The sequence below is a fragment of the Miscanthus floridulus genome, chromosome 7 (assembly GCF_019320115.1).
Source record: "Miscanthus floridulus cultivar M001 chromosome 7, ASM1932011v1, whole genome shotgun sequence".
Taxonomy (NCBI): domain Eukaryota; kingdom Viridiplantae; phylum Streptophyta; class Magnoliopsida; order Poales; family Poaceae; genus Miscanthus; species Miscanthus floridulus.
The window spans coordinates 10657188-10676829 of NC_089586.1; the positions used below are offsets into that span (position 1 = coordinate 10657188).

Genomic DNA, 19642 nt, shown 5'->3' on the forward strand with positions numbered 1-19642 from the left:
TCCACTTCCCAGTCTTCTTTTTAACAAGAATGGGATTGCTAAGCTAGTCAGAATGGAATACCTCTCTGATAAATCCAGTTGCCATGAGTTTGGCGATTTCTTCACCTATGGCCCTACGCCTTTCATCGTCGAAATGGCGTAGGCATTGCTTAGCGGGCTTTGAGCCCAGGATGAGGCACAACGTGTGCTCGGCGACGTCCCACGGTATGCCTGGCATGTCGGATGGCTTCAATGCGAAGACATCGTAATTGGCATGCAAGAAATCAATGAGCTCGCATTCCTATTTGGCCGGGAGCTGGGTCCTGATCCGCACTATTTTGGTTGGGTCGGTGGGGTCGATTCCCACCGCCCTAGTTTCCTCGAGTGGGCGAAAGGTCATCGAGGAGTTTGGTTTGTTGCAGTCTAGGACTGCTAGGGTCGATGACTCCCCGAGCCGTGGAAGCTCGGACAAGTTGATGACCGCGGTGGCAAGCTTGAAATGCTCGTGGTCGCACGTGAAGGCATGCGAAAAGGTGTTGTTCACGGTGATGACACCGTTCGGTCCTAGCATCTTCAGCTTGAGGTAGGTGTAGTTGGGGTTTCCATGAATTTGGCGTAGCATGGCCACCCCAAGATGGCATGGTAGGACCCTAGAAAGTCTACCACTTCGAAGGTGAGGACCTCCGAGCGGAAGTTGGCTCAGTTGCCAAATGTGATGGGCAGGTCGATCTGCTCGAGCGGGTATGCCTGTGCTCCTAGGATCACCCCGTGGAAGGGAGAGCCCGCCAGGCGGAGTTCTAATCGGGGGATGTGCATGGCATCGAGGGTGTCGACGTAGAGGATGTTGAGGCCACTACCTCCGTCCATTAGCACCTTGGTGAGGTGCTTCTTGTAGACGATGGGGTCAACAACGAGCGGGTAACATCCTGGTCTCGCGACATGGGAGGGATGGTCCCTCTGATCGAAGGTGATCGAAGATTCTGACCAGCTGAGGAAGGAGGGGACAGCCATCTTGGTGGCGCATGCCTCCCTATAGCGCACCTTGTGCTGGCGCTTGGAGTAGATGGCGTTGGATCTGCCAAAGATCATGATGCATTCCTTAGGGTTAGGGAAGCCATCTCCATCCTTGCCCGCTACGCCTCCATTCATGGCTACTGCCTCTTTGTCATCTCCTTCTTTCGGCCCACCGGCCTATCGTAGGAAACGTTTGAGGAGCTCGCAGTCCTTGTAGACGTGTTTGATGGGGCATGCGTGGTTGGTGCACGGGCTATCCATGAGCTTGTTGAAGTGGTTAGGCAGTCCCTGCTGGGGCTTCTTGCCCGTGCAATCAGCCGCGGCGACCAACGCGGTGTTGTCCAATCAACACCGATCCTTTTTGTTCTTCTTGCCCCTCTGTGTGGAGGGGCCCTTGTCTTGGTCCATGCGCTTGGCCTTGCCTTTGTCTCAGCCTCCATTGAAGACCACTCCGACCGCCTCCTCATCGGAGGCGTGGTTAGTGGCGACATCGAGCAGGTCGTGGGTGGTATGGGGCTTCAGGTAGCCAAGCTTGTGGATCAGGGACTCGCAAGTCATCCTAGAGAGAAATGCGCTGATGACGTCCATGTTGATGACATTAGGGAGGGAGTTGCATCATTGGGAGAACCTACAGATGTAATCCTGCAGGGACTCGCTGGGTTCCTGCTAGCAACTCTTGAGGTCCCAGGAGTTTCCACGTCAGACATACGTCCTCTAGAAATTTCCGACGAAGACCCTCTTGAGGTCCGCCCAATCGTGGATGTTGTCATGTAGAAGGAATTCAAGTCATGCCTGAACCTGTTCCTCCATGCAGATGGGGAGATACTTAATGATGAAATAGTCATCATCCACCCCTTCGGCTCGGCAGGCGAGCCAAAAATCTTTGAGCCAAATACCAGGGTTTGTCTCTCTGATGTACTTAGTGATGATGGTGGGCGATCAGAAGCGCTGCGGGAACGGCACTCTCCAGATTTGCCGGTCAAAGGCCCGTGGTCCCGGGCCCTTAGGGCTGGGACTCTAGTCGTCTGGCCGGTGACCATGCCTGGGGCGCGTTTCACCGTTCCCCTCGATGGTTCGGCCGGGACTCGTGTCGCCTACCCTCATGGTCGCTTGGTGGACATCATCATGCCAGGTCTGATGCTGGTTGCTAATGATGCTACGAGCGTCTTGGTGCAGACCAGGACATTCGTGTACCAGCGGTCGGTGTAGAGTAGGCGCCTGGTTGGACCACGGTGCAGCCGCTGCCTCCCGAGCCACACTTGGCGGCTGTAGCGACGAGCGGATGGAGCGATCCATCTAGCGCGTCTCCACTCCCATAGTGGGGAGAGAGGGTGCGTGTCGGAGTCGCGATGCGGAGCTTTCCTCCTGTTGAACGGCGGCGGCTTCTACCAGCACCCGGAGGTTCCAGTAGACCGCCCGCTCCTAGGGGTCGACGGGCTCAGGAACACCGCGTAGAAGCATTGTCGTAGCAGCGATGTTCTGGCTAACCCGAGCGAACTATGGGGGATCGTTCCCCTCATTCATGATGTCGTGTTGGAACTGGCGGGCGCCCCCCACCGGGTCATGCACATGGGGCGCCACGTACCGCACCGAGCGCGCCGGCGCAGGCGGCGGCTGGTTCTACCGCCGTTGTCGTAGTTCCTCAACGTGCTCTTGCACAAACACAAGGGCCCCCGCATGCGGGTCCAGAGGGGTGTGAGTCTGCACAGACTCCGCAACCACATGTGGCTGTCTCGGAGCGTCTGCCATAGCGCACTCCCAGGACGGACGGTGGCTAGGTGACACGTCGCCGATGCTGGAGCCGTCGCTCTCACCCTCATCATTCGGGAGGTCGTGGAAAGTGGTAGGAGCATAGCTCGCCATTCCCTCGAATTCGGATGTGAGAGGGGATGGCGCCAGGGTCCTTCGAAGCCCCTGAGCGCACTCGTCCACGGGGGACGCAAGGCCATAGGAAAACCGATCGTACAGTGTTCGTGGTGCGGTCAATACGGTCCCTCCGAATAATCGGCGGGAGATAGTAAATAGAGAGTAAATAATAGTATGCATATTACTCACAACGGGGTTTGAGCAGAGAGTTTGCTCGGAATGAAGCGCAGATGCCTCATCGTTGAAGTCATCGTGTGTCTCGGAGCCGATGGAGGGCACCCCTCCGATGGGTGCCGGGACGAGTGCCTCCTCGCGGAGGTGTAGTATGCCGAGTCGGTCAGCGATGAAGTCTAGGCTTTTAAAAAGGAAGGCCTAGGATGGCTCAAAGATTGGTAGAACCCACATCCCAACAGGTGGGAGTGCAGAAAACTCCAGTGAGCCGAAGCGAGTAGTATCGCTTGGGCCCGCCATGGCGAAGGTGGCAGAAAAGTGGGCCATCCGATGACCAAAAATTATTGAACGTACAGCGTCTTCCCCACGGACGGCGCCAACTGTCGGTGCAGAAAGTGACCAACACATAAAAATTTATAGTTTTGCCGTACGTTGTGATCAGAGGTGGCCTAGCACTCAATGACACAGGGTTTATACTGGGTTAGGCAACGTGCCTTACATCCAGTTTGAGTCGGTCGGTGACTTTATTCCTGAGCCTAGATGCTCAAAGTTTTGCAGTGGGGTTACAAATGAGAAGGAGAAAGATGGGAGGTACAAGAGGTCCGGTCGGACTCTGGTTGGAGGGACCGAGAGCAATGAGAGCTCTACTATGTGCTAATGTTCGAGCGTGTACTCGTGGTTTGAACCTGGTGGTTCTACTATTGTGTACTAGTGAACTGGTCGATCTGAATCAACCTAATTGTTGGAAGAGAGCGCATCCCCTTTTATAGATAAAGGGGATGGCTTTACAAGCGAGAGGGAGAGAGTACGTTCACTACTAAGTCTTGCTATCCACGCGCGGGTACAAGATGATGGTAGGCGCCCACAATACTGTAGAATGTTAGATGCACGTGGGAGGTTGCGTCATCTTCTTCAGGTATGGTAGATGTTGGTACCTGCTATACTGTTGATGCTCAGAGGCATGTGAGGGGTTTTACCGCATTCGCCTGCTACGATAAATGTCGGTGCCCACAACACTGTCGATGCCTCAGAGCCACATGGGGGAGCCTTACCGTATTTGTCTGGTATGGGAGTTGACGGCGTCCACAACACTGTTGGGAAAAATGTCGGCGCCTACAACACTGCTTGGGTTCTGTTTTGTCAGGGAGGTCATAGGGTACTGTCCTACATGTGTACAGGGTATGGTCCTCGGTATTGCGGTTGACTTGGGTGCCCTGCCTTGCTTTCTCCGTCCGTTTCCTGGTCCTTACCGAGCGGGCTTCCCTGGTCGGCTAGGTCCTAGTCGGCTCTGATTGCGCCAGCCGGAGAGGAGTTGTAAGCAGGGGTTCGGTGCATCCGGTCGGAGAAGCGGGTCAGAGTCAGAAGTGGTGTTTGGCCAAGCCTTTCGGTCGGAGAGGCCGTCCGGAGGCGGGCTGGAGACCGAAGCCAGCGCTCCGGTCGTAGATTGGATCGTCCTTCTGGCCTGTCGTTTAGGCTCTTGGGCCGGCCCAAGAGCTGCGCGTTCGTCTGCTGGTCCGAACCTTTGCAGGGAAGCCGGCCCATGAGGGACCCCAGGTTTATGAACCCGACACTTGGAGTAGTGCTACCTATCTCATAATCACTTTGATAAACTAGGTTAGCACTAAGGGTTTCATCAATTCACCAAAATCAAACTAGAGCTTTCAGCTACTGACGGTGCCATATTCCCAGGATTCCCGACAGACTAAGCCGAGATCGTTCCAACACAAGCAGCGAGGGGAGAGCAGCCACGGCGTCCGACGGGCTGGTGTTGGCGTGAGAGAAGAGAGAAACAAGGATCCATTCGTGTGAGAAGAGAGAAGGAGATGGGTTAAATGTAAAGAAAGCATGTCATGCAAGAAACACCCATGTGGCTCGTATGGATCTACCGTGTATCATTTAACAAGTTTAAGAACTAAAAAAAAGTATTTTTAAAGTTTGTAGACCTAAGTGACAGACCCTTATAAGTTTGAGGGCCTGTGGTGGAGTTAACTCATCTTTTTAATATATGATAACATGTAACTCTTGACAATACATTCTAGGAGAAATTAATGGTCAAACAAGGTCTATTTCGAAGATACTTTTTTTTATTCTAAGATACATCCTACACAAATAAAAGACTTTTTTTTAAATTATGAAACAAGAGCTAAATCTATTGACTTTTGTCATATGTCAATCGACAAAGATATACACTACTCCAGAAACAGACAATCAGTGCTGGGACAGAACCCTCTTTCACTGTCAGACCAAGCTAATATCCGGTAGTGAACTATCACTGTAGGGTTAAATTACGACCTCACACAGATATTATGATTATCACCGCCCATTGGTCGTTTTAACCCGGCAGTGATATATATATCAGTGCAGAAAAGGAGCCGGCAATGATATATCAGTGTGGGGTCATTATAATCCCATGCATTTTTTTGGGTGCTAGCTAGGCTTACGGCAATGAAGCCACTTCACTACTGGCTTGGGTGCAACCGACAGTAACACGTCGGTAGTGATTGCCTGTTCTTTAATAGTGAAAAAGCTTTAATTAATAGTATAATATAAGTTGAACTCTATGGCAACATCTATGGCCTAACCAGGAAAGGAAATCTAGTATAATTAAAACCCAAGTTGATGCCTCTTGAACACAACCATGAACAACGAGTAGCCACTGTCCACTGATATACATTAGTACACCGTACTAACCACGACGTTATTAGGCCGGAAGAATGTGTGTATAGAATAATGCTGTGCAGGTACTTTCCAGGGAGGACGCCAGTGGGAAGCATGGAAAATGCCGGGATCACGAGGAAGAAAACTATCAAGGGGTACTTTCATCGATAATGATAGGACCGGGACGTCCGGGTGGCCGGACGCATCAATCCCCACGTGCGTTACGCCTAATTAAAAAACTGATGGGGCGTCCTTATCCTCTCCGCTGGCCGGCTCGCGTTCTCGCCGACCTCTCGTGCTTTCTCCGTCGTGTGCGGCCGCTGGCTTGCTCGCGTGCCTCTCGCCCCTCCCATTGCGTGTGCCGCGCCGCTCCCTCCCTAGCCGGCGGCGGCGTCCTCACCTACTCCGGCACGCGCCCTCTCCCACTCTGGCGTCCTCCTTCCCCCATACCGGCGGCTCCTTCCCTGACCTCGGCGTCCTCGTCCCCCACCGCGGCAGCTCCTTCCCGCACCCCCGACGTCCTCCTCCCCCACCCCGGTGGCGCCCCTCCTCCCACACCGGCGTCCTCCCGCACAGGGAGCTCCCGACGCCCTCAGTTCCGGCGGCCATGGCGCTCCTCGCGCCAGGCTCTCTTCGCCCCCCAATGTTGCAATTGTATCTTTCAATCGTTTTAGACACTTTAGAGGTATGTTGTAGTTGAATTATTAGATGTTGCAAAAGCAGATCGGGGATGGTGGACATATTGCATATGTTACAAGTGTTTTAAAAATATGTTGCAAGTATTTGTTCAAAATATATCATATATTTCTAGACGATGTTGCAATCATTTTTGATCTAGCCGGGCGAACGAGGGTGCGTGGCTCGCCGGAGGCCTAGCGGATGGGGGTGATGTGGTCAGCTGGGGCGTGCTAATCGCGCGCGTGGGGCGGACTCGGTGGGCTGCGGGGCGAGGTGGGGGGGCGTGATGAGGACTAGGTGGGGGCGCGCTGGGGGCGTGCGCGTGGGCGGGGGCGAAAGCGGACGGGTTTGAGCACTTTAAGCGGCTGTGGACCGAGAGCTGACCAAGATAGCACTGTCATGCAGATAAATCATAAATCCATGGACCCCGGCCACCCATGGGCGCCTTGCTTCTCCGCCACCTCCGCTGCCCCCGCCGGAGCCACCCGTGCAAGTCCAAGGAGGAGGACAGGAAGACGCGGCGGCCCCCGTACGGGTGGAGTTCGGCTAGCAGAGGGACTTCGAGGCGCGCTACGAGGTCGGCCGCCTGTTCGGTCACGGCCAGTTCGGATACACCTTCGCCGCCACTGGCCGTGGCTCCGGGGACCGCGTCGCCGTCAAGCGCATCGACAAGGCCAAGGTAAGCGAGCTGCCGCCTGCTGCTCCAAGTTGTCTGTCTCTCCTACTCCTATAGTAGGTGGTGTGGTGTGGTGATTCCGAGCGTGCCTTTGGTCCATCGAATTACTCTGCCCTTTGCCTCTTGTTACCATCGTTACGATGTGAGTGGCATGTCTGTGTCAATGACACAGCGTAAGATGTCTATTTCAAGAGAGGATTCGGTGCAATTTCGAGGAAATTAGGGACTTTTCTTTTTGAGGTTTAGGTTCCGCACCTGCAACTTTATTACTATAGCCCCTCAGCGGCTCGCGGGCATTGTAAGAAGTATTTACAAGAGATTACAACCTCAGGAAGCCTTTAAATTGCCAAATAAAAAACAACACCCCAAGCATTAGCCACATACCTGTCTTTCACTGGCAATCTGAAACGCCAGAGATCCACATCTCGCTTACAGGAGTTCAACAATTGCCGCAGCAGTTCTGTTCTTTCATTTCTGAATATTAATGCATCCTTCTTTTCCAGAGCTGCCAGCAGCATAGGCCTATAAACATACTGAATTGCTTGCTCGGGAGATGGCTTGGATAAACGATGGTATGCAGCTCGCTGGTGTTCCTCCCCATCGGTATGTCAATACCAATTGCAGACCAGAAATCTGCTACAAACCTGCCGTCAAAGATTAAGTGTTCCGGCGTCTCATCTCATTGGCCACAAACTTCACAAGTTGGACTGTCCACAATATGTTTTTTGAACAAGTTTGATCGGCATTGAATCCTTCTCTGAGTTAGTAACCAAATAAACAGCTGGACCCTAGGGGGGGCTGCATTTTTCCAAATGAAGGCTGATCTGTCGTCCAATGCACCACCCCTGGCTTTGAGCAGCTTGTAGATCCCTCCACTGTCCAATTTAGAGTTACCCAAGCAGAAAGATGACAGCCTCTTGTCTGCATTGTCGCTGAGGGTTACTGAAGCCGAGATAGAGCAAACGGAATTAAGTTCACCCAGGGCTTGTGACGAGAGCCAATTAACAAAGGCACCTTCCGGATTGGACTCCAAGGCGTGGTGCACTGTTTCCTCTTTGGATTTGCAATGACTGAAGAGGACGGGAAACCGGTCAGCAAGCGCTTCATCACCCACCCAGACATCCAACCAGAACAAGGTATTCTTGCCGTCACCAATCTGAACTGTGGTTATTGCTTTTGCTTGGTACAATGGGATAATGGACCGAAGAGCATCCCAATGTCCACCATGGAGGTCTCCTTAAGAGTTGCCAGACACACACGTTGTGTAACCCAATGGGCCCAAGCTGAGGACTCGGCACAGTGCAGACACGCACGTTGTCTAACCCACTGGGCCCAAGTTTAGGTGTTTTCCGTTGGAATGCGATTGGTGCTGTTCGTTTTAGGATGATTCCGGTCGCTTTTGGAGGCGTTTAGCTCAGTGAGTAGGTTATTCACATTTCCAGTTCATTTCTAGCTGTTTGGTCGCTTCATTTCTTCCAAGCTTTTGTCGTATGTTGGTGGTTCTCAGCTGCGGGATTTCAGTGTGACGTTGGCGACGATATTTGGAGCTGTGTTATTTTGGGAATTAGGTGTTGCTCTCCAGCTCAGTACGTGCCTCATTCCTGGAAATGGAACAAGCACTTAACGGTGGAATGGTAAAAGATGTTCATCTGGCTATTGATGGAAAAGCTGTGTTCAAGCTGTCCTAATAATAATTTCAATAAGACAGTGCTGGGTTTACTGCGGTACTCCTCCTCAATGTTTCTTGTTTGTAACTACGAATGATTTATGCAGAACGCAGTTCATATGGAGCTACGGCCTTTGCACGGATGTTGCTGTTGCCTTGGAAGGTTCCTGTCGAAGAAAAAGTCAGGAAAGATAACCATTACCCACTTGCAGTGGATAATGCCTCCTTGGCTTCCATAGTGATATTATAGGTGGATACCATTTTCCTAGGTATAATTAATTTGACCTTGACACTCGTATATATATCAATCAACACGGTTTTGATTTCATCAAATGTTTTAGACTTTCTGTTCAAGTGTCAAAGCTCCTTTATTAGTCTTTTGAAAATTTGAACCTCTGGAAGAAAATGTCAAATTTCATGGAAACTTCGATTGTATCTTTTGGAAATTAGGCACCGTTTGGATGCTGAAATTTTTGACGAAATGCTACTGTAGCATTTTCGTTGTTATTTGACAAATAGTATCCAATCATAGTCTAATTAGGCTTAAAAGATTCGTCTCGTGGATTTCGTCTAAACTGTGTAATTAGTTTTATTTTTTATTTATATGTAATGCTTCATGCATGCGTCCAAAGATTCGATGTGACGGGGAATCTTGAAAAATTTGGCATTTTGGAGTGGAACTAAACAGGCCCTTAGTGTTATAGTATAATTGGAAATATGGTTCATGTGTCTGAGATAGAATGTGTTACTAGAAAGCTGATCAGGTGACGTCCTTGTAAAAAAGGCACTGAACGTGACTCTGTGAAAATTAGGCCTGCTATTGGTAGAGTCTGACCATCAGTGCTGATAGGAATATAGACTCTGACAATATTGTTGACTCTTTTGATCATGGTTTATAACAGTCTTATATACCTCAAGGTTTGCATTGTCAGGTTAATCTAGTATCCTTGGAGATCATGACCTCAAGGTTGCACACGGATGTCAATAATATCATCACTAAATGGTCATCGGTATTTGTGGAATATGCCGAAAGTAACCAATGTGCCATCAATGAATTTGCATAATTATTATAATCTGTTTAGATTAATTTATATAAGGATATGTTGAGATGGTAAGGTAAGGAATAAAAATAGAGTATAAACATGTGCGATTCGACAAATCATAACCCTGTGCAGGTGTTTTGTCATTCAATCTTTATTCATCCAAGTAGGCAGTTGAAGCACTAGAGAATTGCCATTGACCATTATGCTTTATTGCCTTCACATATTTTGTTTTTTCCACTACGACCTTCACATATTTTGTACTCTACATCTTTAGAAGTTAAACATGTGCTTTATGGCAATTAAGATTATGATTTTCTGTAACAGATGACCCGTCCTGTTGCTGTGGAGGATGTGAAAAGAGAAGTGAAGATTTTTAAAGCACTGAAAGGACATCAGAATATTCTTCACTTCTACAAAGCATTTGAGGATGATTCATATGTGTATATTGTGATGGAGTAAGTAGCCCCATACCTGCTCCTGCGATCTGTGCCAGCTAACTATAGAAATTACACGGCTTCTCTGTAGCTGATTACATATTTTCTAGCTTTGTAGCTAATTACACAGCTTCTCTGCATGTTTAATTTGATTTGTGAAAGATAATTTTTAGGAATAAGTATTTTTTTTGGAATGCTTAATTTTTATTGTTCTTGATTCTGGTTTCCTCTAATAATTTTGTTAGTCATGTTTGTTATATGTAGTTTTTGACATGTTTGCTGAACCAAAATGCTACCCTTGCCATTATATTAAACATCCGGGATAAAAATTGGGAGTTAACATTTGTTCCTCATTTAACATTTTCATTATTTCCTTTTTTGAATAACTTCCAGGAAAAATTTTCCAAAGTACCTGAGGCCACAGTCACTCGGAAGAGCCCAAGATTCGTGCCAAATCCTGAGAAGTATTGGGGTCCTAGTCCTAGGACAAAGGCTGGTAGGCATCCGAAAACATTTCTGATGGATAAATCGTAACTGACAAGATCTCCACGCCAGAAGATGGACAAGGGTATTTGAATCCCAGCATCATACAGACTTTTGGCTGGCGAACCCCTCATCAAGTTTTGGTGTTTAAGTGCTGATCCTGCTTGGAGTGCATGTCCATCGAAATGCTTCTTATATCCTGGACTAGCATCACCATGATTTGCACTAGAAATAGTGCTAGAAATACATGTATGTATGTAGGTGCGAAAAGGACACCAGTTTTTTTTTTTTTACAACGAAAAAGGACACCAGCTTGTCTGAATGTTACCCTTCAACTATCAACAGAAAATTTCCGAGTCAGGGGCACATTTTAATGTTCTGTCAGGGATCAATTCTCAATTGAACATCTAGTAAGAACTATAATTAAATAACTAGGACAAATTAAACAAACTATTTTTTTGATGCATTGGATGTTACCTTAACAACTAATTTCAGCCTTCAGAAGCACTTACCAGCATACAGATTCTTGCATTTGTCATGTTAGAAATGCCGTCTTATAGACAATAATTCAACGAACACCTCTATGTGCATAGTAAACTGCAAGCAAATCCAGCCAATCAATCAAAGCATGCATACCACTTCCAAAAAATCGTGCAGTGGCAACTACTCATGAAATACTTGTTGATGTACCTCGATGGACCGTGCAAATCCTTGGCGTCAAGCTCCTGCGACAGTCGCTGCTTGCTGTAATCCTAAATGCGACCAAATTAAATTGAATGATTCAGCAAAATCGTTCAGAGCATCATCAGACCAAATTATTATTACGGCTGCATTTTTTTTTTGAGCAAAATTACGGCTGCAAAAAATCAAAGAAAACACAAAGCGTTGACAGCCCACTTTGGCCAATGTGGGCGTTGTTGGGCCGTGTCTCTCTCTTATGTACCTTCCTCAAGCCCTTCGTCACTCCTCCAAACCTCTGCCCTCCGTGGCGGTGGGCGGCGGGCGCCGGGCAGCGGCCAGTGGGCGGCGGCGACCCAATTCCACAATTCCTACCACTGTGTCATCCTCTACTCGCCCGGATCGGAGCCGAATTGCGCCGACCCGATGCTGTGCTGGCTCCCTCAGCCTCCACTGGCCGACTCCATGGATTGTACCAGTTCCAATACAATGTCGCCGGCAGCAACGACAACCCTCTCCTCGCCGGCGATGTGCGTGGAGGGGTTCGCGCTGCACGCACTCATCGGAGGTCAGGCTGTCCTCCCCGGGCCCGGCGTTGGGTCCGACGGCCGACTCAGCAGGCGAGCACGGGCTCAGGTTAGTATAGGTAACGTACATATACGACCGTATACGTACCGTATGTATACGAGCATAGGCCGTTATGGAGCGCTCCCTTAAGATTCGTGCCAAACCTCTGTATACTGCTCCATCCATCCATCCATTATATAAATATACCGCTTCACGATTCATGCGGATTCATCCGAACCAAATTTCTTCTTTTCCCTGGCCGGTGGGGTGGCCTCGGAGTCGTTGGGGCTCGGCTGGGTTGCCGCTTGCCGCCTTGCCGGCCGGGCTGTCGAATTCCGGCGCCCCTCCAGCCGCCATTGAATTCGTACGTGCTGAAGATAGTTTTGAGGACCTTCTAGGTTTTTCCCCTCCCCTGATATCTTGGTTTCTTGGATTCTTGTTTTTCAGGCCGAGCGTTCCCTGGTATCCGTTGAGACATCGCTTAGGCTGTCCAAGTGGTCTTCGAGAACCCCTTTCTACTGCATTGGTGTAAGTTGGATTGTTATGACACTGAAGAATTCTTGATTCTTCTCTATCTGTCCCCTGATTTCTTTCTGCAACGCAGCTCTGTCCCTGGGATCCGCTGCGACATTCCCTTAGGCTTCGAAGTGCTATTCGAGTATCTGTTCCACTGCATTAGTGTAAGTTGGATTCTTACGACGCTGAAGAATTCTTGATTCTTCTCTCTCCGTCCTCTGAATTCTTTCTGCAACGCAGCTGTCGGAGTTCAACACCAAGTTTGCAGCAACCGGGGTTCAGATGCAGTTCAAGTTCAGATTTGAGATTCGATCGTGGTGTGGTATGTCTATCCTTCCATCATTCTTCCATCTTATATACTTGCTTCTTGCAAATATACTTTCTTTCTTGCTGTGTTGTATGACTGTATCTTTTTGTTCATGCGTGGTGTTTTGTGTTCGCTGTACTGTACTGAATCGACAACATTGCATCACGGCCAAACTTAGTTCAAAACTTGTATAAAAAACTTTTACACAGCAATACTAGATGATGCAAGCAGTGAAACTGTGAATTTTCAGAAGTTTTGCTGTTAATTGTGATCGGAGGCAATCCTAGGTGTAATGTGTTATTGATTAATGATCACCTAAAGATGCGCACATGCTATGTTGACAGAAACTAAATTCATGGTTAATAACCTATAGAAGGTAACCTAGAAAAACCTTGTCAAAACTGGTTCGGAAAAAGGATAGACAGGATCATAAGGAAAAATACCAACATTTCTATATGTGGGGCATTGACTACTCAAACTTAAACTGGTTCTATGAACTTTGGAAAGGTAAGAGAACTTTGTTAGTTCTTTTGTTATATATGTGTTAAATATTCCGTTGAAATAGTACATCATTCTGATAATTCAATTATTAAAACACCAAGAAAAATTATCAACATTTCTATCTCCTGCGATCTGTGCCAGCTAACTATAGAACATATCAGGGAACTGAAAACATAACTAGCAGACATTGTTCTATTTGAACTTGGTATTTGATGTTGCGCAGATTTACCGTTTCCTTTTTCTAATATTTTGACATGAAAAGTATTTATCTTGTTTCCAGAATCCTAGATAATAAATGCCAGTCCTAAATATTTGTCTTTCTGTAGCTATACCAGATGCATTCTCGATTCATGTTTTTTTCCTTAACGTATGGATATATGGGAATGGGACTATTATTTCAAATCTTCATTATGAATTTGAATGGAGAGAGTTATAATACCGAATTACTTAATTCGGAACTCTATCACAATTAACACTTTTCTTGCTTTATTGTATGTTTGTCAATTTGATGCAGTTCTGACATAATATATATAACTTCATCTGCCATGCTCACCGTTAGGCAGGAGTCAGGACCTAGGAGCTTCCTTGTTCTGAAATGTAGCTAAGAATGGTATATATGATCATGTGACTTCAAACAGATGTTCGTATACATCTGACACCCTGGACGTGCAGGTGCCATGGCTGGTGTCTAAGGAGAAAGGGTGGGTTAGGGAATGAAAAACTATGGTTAGGGGATTGACTTGTTTACTGATCAAGTCAATGGGATCTGTACACCTTGTAGGGACTAGCAGAGGCGGACCTGAACATTTTTAGAGCCTGGGCGAAGATAACAACCGATAAAAATATATTGACCATTTCTATAAATGGAAGTCAAAGAACTTAATAATATGGTACTAAAATCACCATACACTAAGACAAAGGAGACATTACAACATTTTTCTCATTATGACCCTAAATAATTTTGGGTAATTGCTACAAAAAATGCAATAGTATACTTGGATAGAAAAAAGATATAAGGAGTATATGGGGCTGGGAGGGGCGAAGGGCCATGGATAAGTGATTAGCTAGGGCAATGATCAATTGATGAGTCAAGTTTAACATGAGTAAAAGTCATAGCAAAAGCCGAGTATATTCAGTTACTTGATTACCTATTTTTCGCTTTACATTGGGCTGTATTTATTGGGCGGCAAAAGCTGAGCAGATCAGTGTTTGTGTGCCTGTGATCACTATTGCCTAGATGCCCACCCCACACAACCTGTGCACACCCAACTTCCAACCGAGCCCGGGCAAGCGCTCGGGGTCGCCGGGCCCTAGGTCTGCCTATGGGGACTAGGGAGTTGACATGAAAAGAAAAAGACAGAGAAACAACCAAAGCTGGCTGCTTCCCTTCGAAGGGCTACCCCATTTGGGTACCCAATGGCCTAGGTCCATGTTGGCTCTGGAAAGTAATACCAACCATAGTGGCCACAGTTAAGCTTGAGCTGAGCTAAGAGCTCTGTAGCTGATTACACAGTTTCTCTGCATGTTTAATTTGATTTCTGAAAGATAATTATTAGGAATAAGTATTTTTTTGGAATGCTTAATTTTTATTGTTCTTGATTCTGGTTTCCTCTAGTAATTTTGTTAGTCATGTTTGTTATATGTAGTTTTTGACATGTTTGCTGAACCAAATAGTATTTTGTTAGCAAGTGCTCTTCGAAAACTTGTTCCTACTGCATTGGTGTAAGTTGTTTTCTTATGACGCCTGATTTCTTTCTGCAACGCAGCTCTGTCCCTGGGATCCATTGAGACCTTCCCGTAGGCTGTCGAAGTGCTCTGCAAATATCTGTTCCACTACATTACTGTAAGTTGGATTCTTAGTTTCTTACGACGCTGAAGAATTCTTGATTCTGCTCTCACCGTCCCCTTATTTCTTTCTGCAACGTAGCCTGCTCCAGGTCTGCAGCAACCAAGGTCCAGTTTCCTTTCAAGTTCAGATTTGAGATTCGACCCTGGTATGGTATGTCTATCCTTCCCTCTTTCTTCCATGTTCTGTACTTGCTTCTTGCAAATATACTTTCTTTCTTGCTATGCTGTACGCCTGTGTCTCCTTGTTCATGCTTGGTGTTTTGTGTTTGCTCTAATGTATTGAATTAGCTGCATTGCATCACGGCCAAACTTAGTTCAAAACTTCTATAAAAAATTGTCACACTTAGCAATACTAGATGATGCAAGCAGTGAAATTGTGAATTTTCAGAAGTTTGCTGTTAATTGTGATTAGGGGCAATCCCAGGAATTAGTTAGGGGCTGCTCATTTAGATAATTCTGCAAAGATTTGGAGCTTCTTTTCAACCTTGGACCAGCCCTGCCTTTAGATCCTCCACTTATTGTGGTGCTTTCATCAACCTTTGTTCAGAAAATGGATAAACCAACCTCTCTATGGAATTACACGAAAGCGGATGTTCTGGAGCGCATCCCTGATAAGGGAGGAAAGAGGCTAGTTGGTGAATATTCTTCAGAGCGGTACTAGATTGCAACTGAAAGAATAAAGAGGTTAATTAGATCAATGATAGTAGAAGTGGATGATGTGCAAAAGCGAGGGAATTGCTTGCCCAAGTTTGATCACAAAAACTGGGAAGTAATAGCCACTGGGTTTGGAGTTTTCAAGGGGCTTCAACTTTGTCTAGAAAACAGATGAACTCATTGTTCAAAACTTTGACAATCTTCATGGAGTAATCAAAAATACAATTTTCAGAAAGTTCACTATCCAAGAAATCCCAGCTGATCTGGATGAAGCATAAACCTCTCAATAACAGCTATCTAATGAGAAACTACGCCGCCTTAATTCCCTTGGAAAACAGACTCCTTTTCTTTGTCAAAGCTTATGAGCATATAACTTTTTATCTGGAAGCCACCGATAAAAAAATGAAGAAAAGGATTATGAAGAGGTTGCCATATTCGACAAGATGGTTTGAGATGCTTAAAGGAAATCACTTGCTAGAGTTCTCCTTTAAGTACAAGGTCAGAGATGATAGTGGATCCCCTGAAGGCTTTATGGACTACTACCGTGATTCAAATTTTCATAGAATGGACAAGTGCTTTCAGATTATGGAGGTCGGGGGCTATGAGGCTAAAGAGTATGAAATGATCTTTCTTGTGAAATATCCACTTGAAGAGTGTCTCCATGATGAGAAACAATTAGAGAGGTTGAAACCTCATCTGTTATTCAGCTTTGATCCAGAAACTCTGCCTTCAACGCAGACCAATACAAATTCCTCTAAGACGCTGACGTATGCTTCAAATTCTTTTTCGTTTTTGTTTACAGTGTATTGTTGCAGCATTTATGACACAATAGTTTGTTTTTGGTATACTAACATTTCTATCTGACTTGTGCAAAACCAGGTAATAAACAAAGTGGAGGTGTTCTGCTGAGCAAAGCTTCAGATTTCTTCTGGGATGTCATTTGCTATATGTGAAGGTGGTGCACTGTGTAAACACTATTTATGTCTTTTCATCGGGTTGTGGCTTAGAGTTATTGTTCGTATAGAGATGAATACATAATGATTTTCCTCCTAGTTCAAAGTAGCAAGGGAGATGAATGATATATATTACATGATGATTGATAGAGTTGGTTGATAATTGACAACCTGTGTCCATTTGTGAACCAACCAGGCAAGCAGGCCTGTAGAGATATATGATGTACTATGTTGAATATTGATGTCGTATTGCTTTGCATTTATTTGTGCCTGATTCAAATCAATGAGGGTGTGTTTGGTTGGGCTTTTGGCTTTGGCTTTTGGCCTCAAAAGCCAAAAGCCCAACCAAAGGGGCTGCTTTTGGAGGGTGCTTTTTTAGAAGCAGCTGTTTTTCCGTAGTTCATTTTTGAAAGCTGGTTTGACCCTGCTTTTGGCTTTTGGCTTTCTGCTTTTCAAAATTGGTGGAATAAAAAGCTCTTCCATAGTTGTTTCAAGAGAGATAAAGATAAAATGTATATTTTATACTTGTTTAACCAAACAGCTTTCAGCTTTTCTACAGCTCACAGCCCACAGCAGCTTTCCCACAGCTCACAGCCCACAGCAGCTTTTTCCCACAGCCACAGCTCAACCAAACACACCCTAAGTCTGGCCTCGACTCTGCAGAGGACCAGAGTAGCCTTAGGGCCATGCAACGGATTAATGAATATACATAATGTGCCACTCTCGGACCCACTCTGAAATCTGAACCCCATTTCCTTCCTCCTGTCTCCATTTTTAAAAGAAAAAGAAAAAGAGTGGAATTTAATATTTCCTTCCTCCTGTCTCCATTTTTTAAAAAAAAGAAAAAGAGTGGAAATGAATTTCAGAGTTTTGCTCGTCCACTACCACTAGGCTGGCATACCGGCCAAATCTTCCCCTTAGGCCTGGTTCTTTGGCCAATCATTCCACCGTCGCCGGCTGAGATCTATTGCAAATTCCACGGCTCAATCCTCATGTCTGATCATCCAAACATGGAGGACTTTACATATTTAGACTAAATTGCATCTATCACACAACAATTTAGCAGGCGAGTACAGATTATTACTACAACAACGATGTATTTGGCCAAGGGGAGGGCATATGTATGGTATTCACATGAGCTGGGCGGTGGTGGTGTTTGGTTATCTATAAACTCTATAAAGCTAAACACCACTAGCTATTTCTCTAAACATGTAAGCTGTCCACCTAATCGGTCCACTATCAGATGCATTTATGACCAACTAGCATTTGCAATTATGATATACATGTTAGCAAGACACATCATCCACTAACATGCATTTAGTTGTCCACATCAGCATGCCACATCATCCACTAACATTAACTTATAATTGTTGATCCCTTTGTATAAGTAATTTTATTCCAAATCATCAGCAATTTCCGCGGCAACGCGCGGGGTATTCACCTAGTTAGATAAAAATATGCGACACACATTGATGAGCTTTTTCACACTTCTCTTATTTTTTCTTTGGAGGAGGACAGAAAGGAGAAGGTAATGATGGTTATTAATAAGGAGAGACTCAACTGTATGATAATATTGAGGCCCAATGGAGACTATATATAGAGCACATGAGGGACACATGAGGGAAACCCTAGACTAGGAGATTACACTAATACCCCTGGCTATTCACTACTACAGAAACTTTAATGGAGGCGGGCATTTTTGGTTAATGGGGGGGCATTGCAACCGCCTCCAATCAAAGGTCACTGTTAATGCGGGACCTAGTGAGGCGGTTGCTTTGCCTGTCTTGGTTAACTGATTAACGGAGGCAGACGCCTTAAGGCAACCGCCTTCGTTAATACCTATTAACAGAGGCGGTCGTCCTAACGCACCCGCCTCCGTTAATCAATTAACCGAGGCGGTTGCCATAAGGTGCCTGCCTCCTTTAACTAATTAATGGAGGTGGCTAGTTATTATTTGTCCACCTCCGTTAATGATTTTCCAATTAAAAAATAGTTTCCAGCCATTTGATTCAAATTCTGTTTTCGCAAATTAAACACAGACAAAGCAGAAAATACGCATACAGAGCACAAACATATATAACATTCATTTGTGTCTCATTCTTCGATTAACGGCAGCAGCCGCCTAGCCCGCCTGCCTCTGTTAATAAAATTGTATCTCCTTGCAAAATCATTTGTGTAGTAGTGATTATACTTTAAGGCCCCCTCTCAAATGCAACGTGAATGCAATGTCATTGCATTTGGAGAGTTGACACTATGCACTAGACTTGAAAAACTAAAGAGACAAATTACATCCAAAATCCAAAATAGAAGATGTCATCGAAGTGTGCAACTCTTGAACAATGTTGATGTAGAAAATGATCTCCACAAGAGGGTACTGCCTTCACACCTGTACTTCAACAAATACCTCAAGTCTTCATAAAGCAATACTTCAACTCTTCAACTATCAACCTTGATTTAGAGACTTTTAAAATCGACGATAATATAGATGTGTCAAATCAAGCCAAAGCAAGCACAGAGAGATCACCACTGCAAGACGACACATAGTAGGTTACAATGGTGATGACAACAAATCAATGACCATTGATTATGAAGTGTAGCAAAATGGGCTACCAAAGAAACCAAGGTGGCATAGTCCCATCAACAATGATGATGATTAGGTAAATCGACAGAACTTAGCTAACCAAAAAAAATTGGTTGATCTAACAAAATTCGTGGACACGCATGGCTTGGATGAACTAGAGATGCGCTACTGGACTTGAATGTACACAAATAGGAAACATAGGCCATTGACTTGAATGGACACCAAAAAAATCAAAGATCGATGAGGCTGCCCGTAGGAACATAGATTGATCTTCCCGGGGGCAGCGCAACAATAGAAGGATGGTGTCTAGATAAAAAAACCTAGTGGATGAATGGATGATGATATTGAGGCCCAATAGGGACTATAGAT

General features: G+C 45.9%; 1 protein-coding gene and 1 long non-coding RNA gene across 2 annotated transcripts; both read left to right on the top strand.

Moving 5' to 3' along the window:
* Window positions 1-6819: 6819 nt before the first annotated feature.
* Window positions 6820-11023, top strand: LOC136462554 (uncharacterized). Its single transcript, XR_010760749.1, has 5 exons — window positions 6820-7045; window positions 7546-8676; window positions 8816-8977; window positions 10076-10206; window positions 10579-11023. It is a non-coding gene; the product is annotated as an uncharacterized lncRNA (long non-coding RNA).
* Window positions 11024-11605: 582 nt separating this feature from the next.
* Window positions 11606-16927, top strand: LOC136465049 (uncharacterized). The gene is made up of 7 exons (XM_066463943.1): window positions 11606-11982; window positions 12361-12441; window positions 12518-12593; window positions 12670-12751; window positions 15004-15080; window positions 15165-15236; window positions 16619-16927. Exons 1-5 carry the CDS (start codon window positions 11606-11608, stop codon window positions 15036-15038), a joined length of 651 nt encoding a protein of 216 aa, XP_066320040.1. The 3' UTR covers window positions 15039-15080; window positions 15165-15236; window positions 16619-16927.
* The last annotated feature ends 2715 nt before the right edge of the window (window positions 16928-19642 follow it).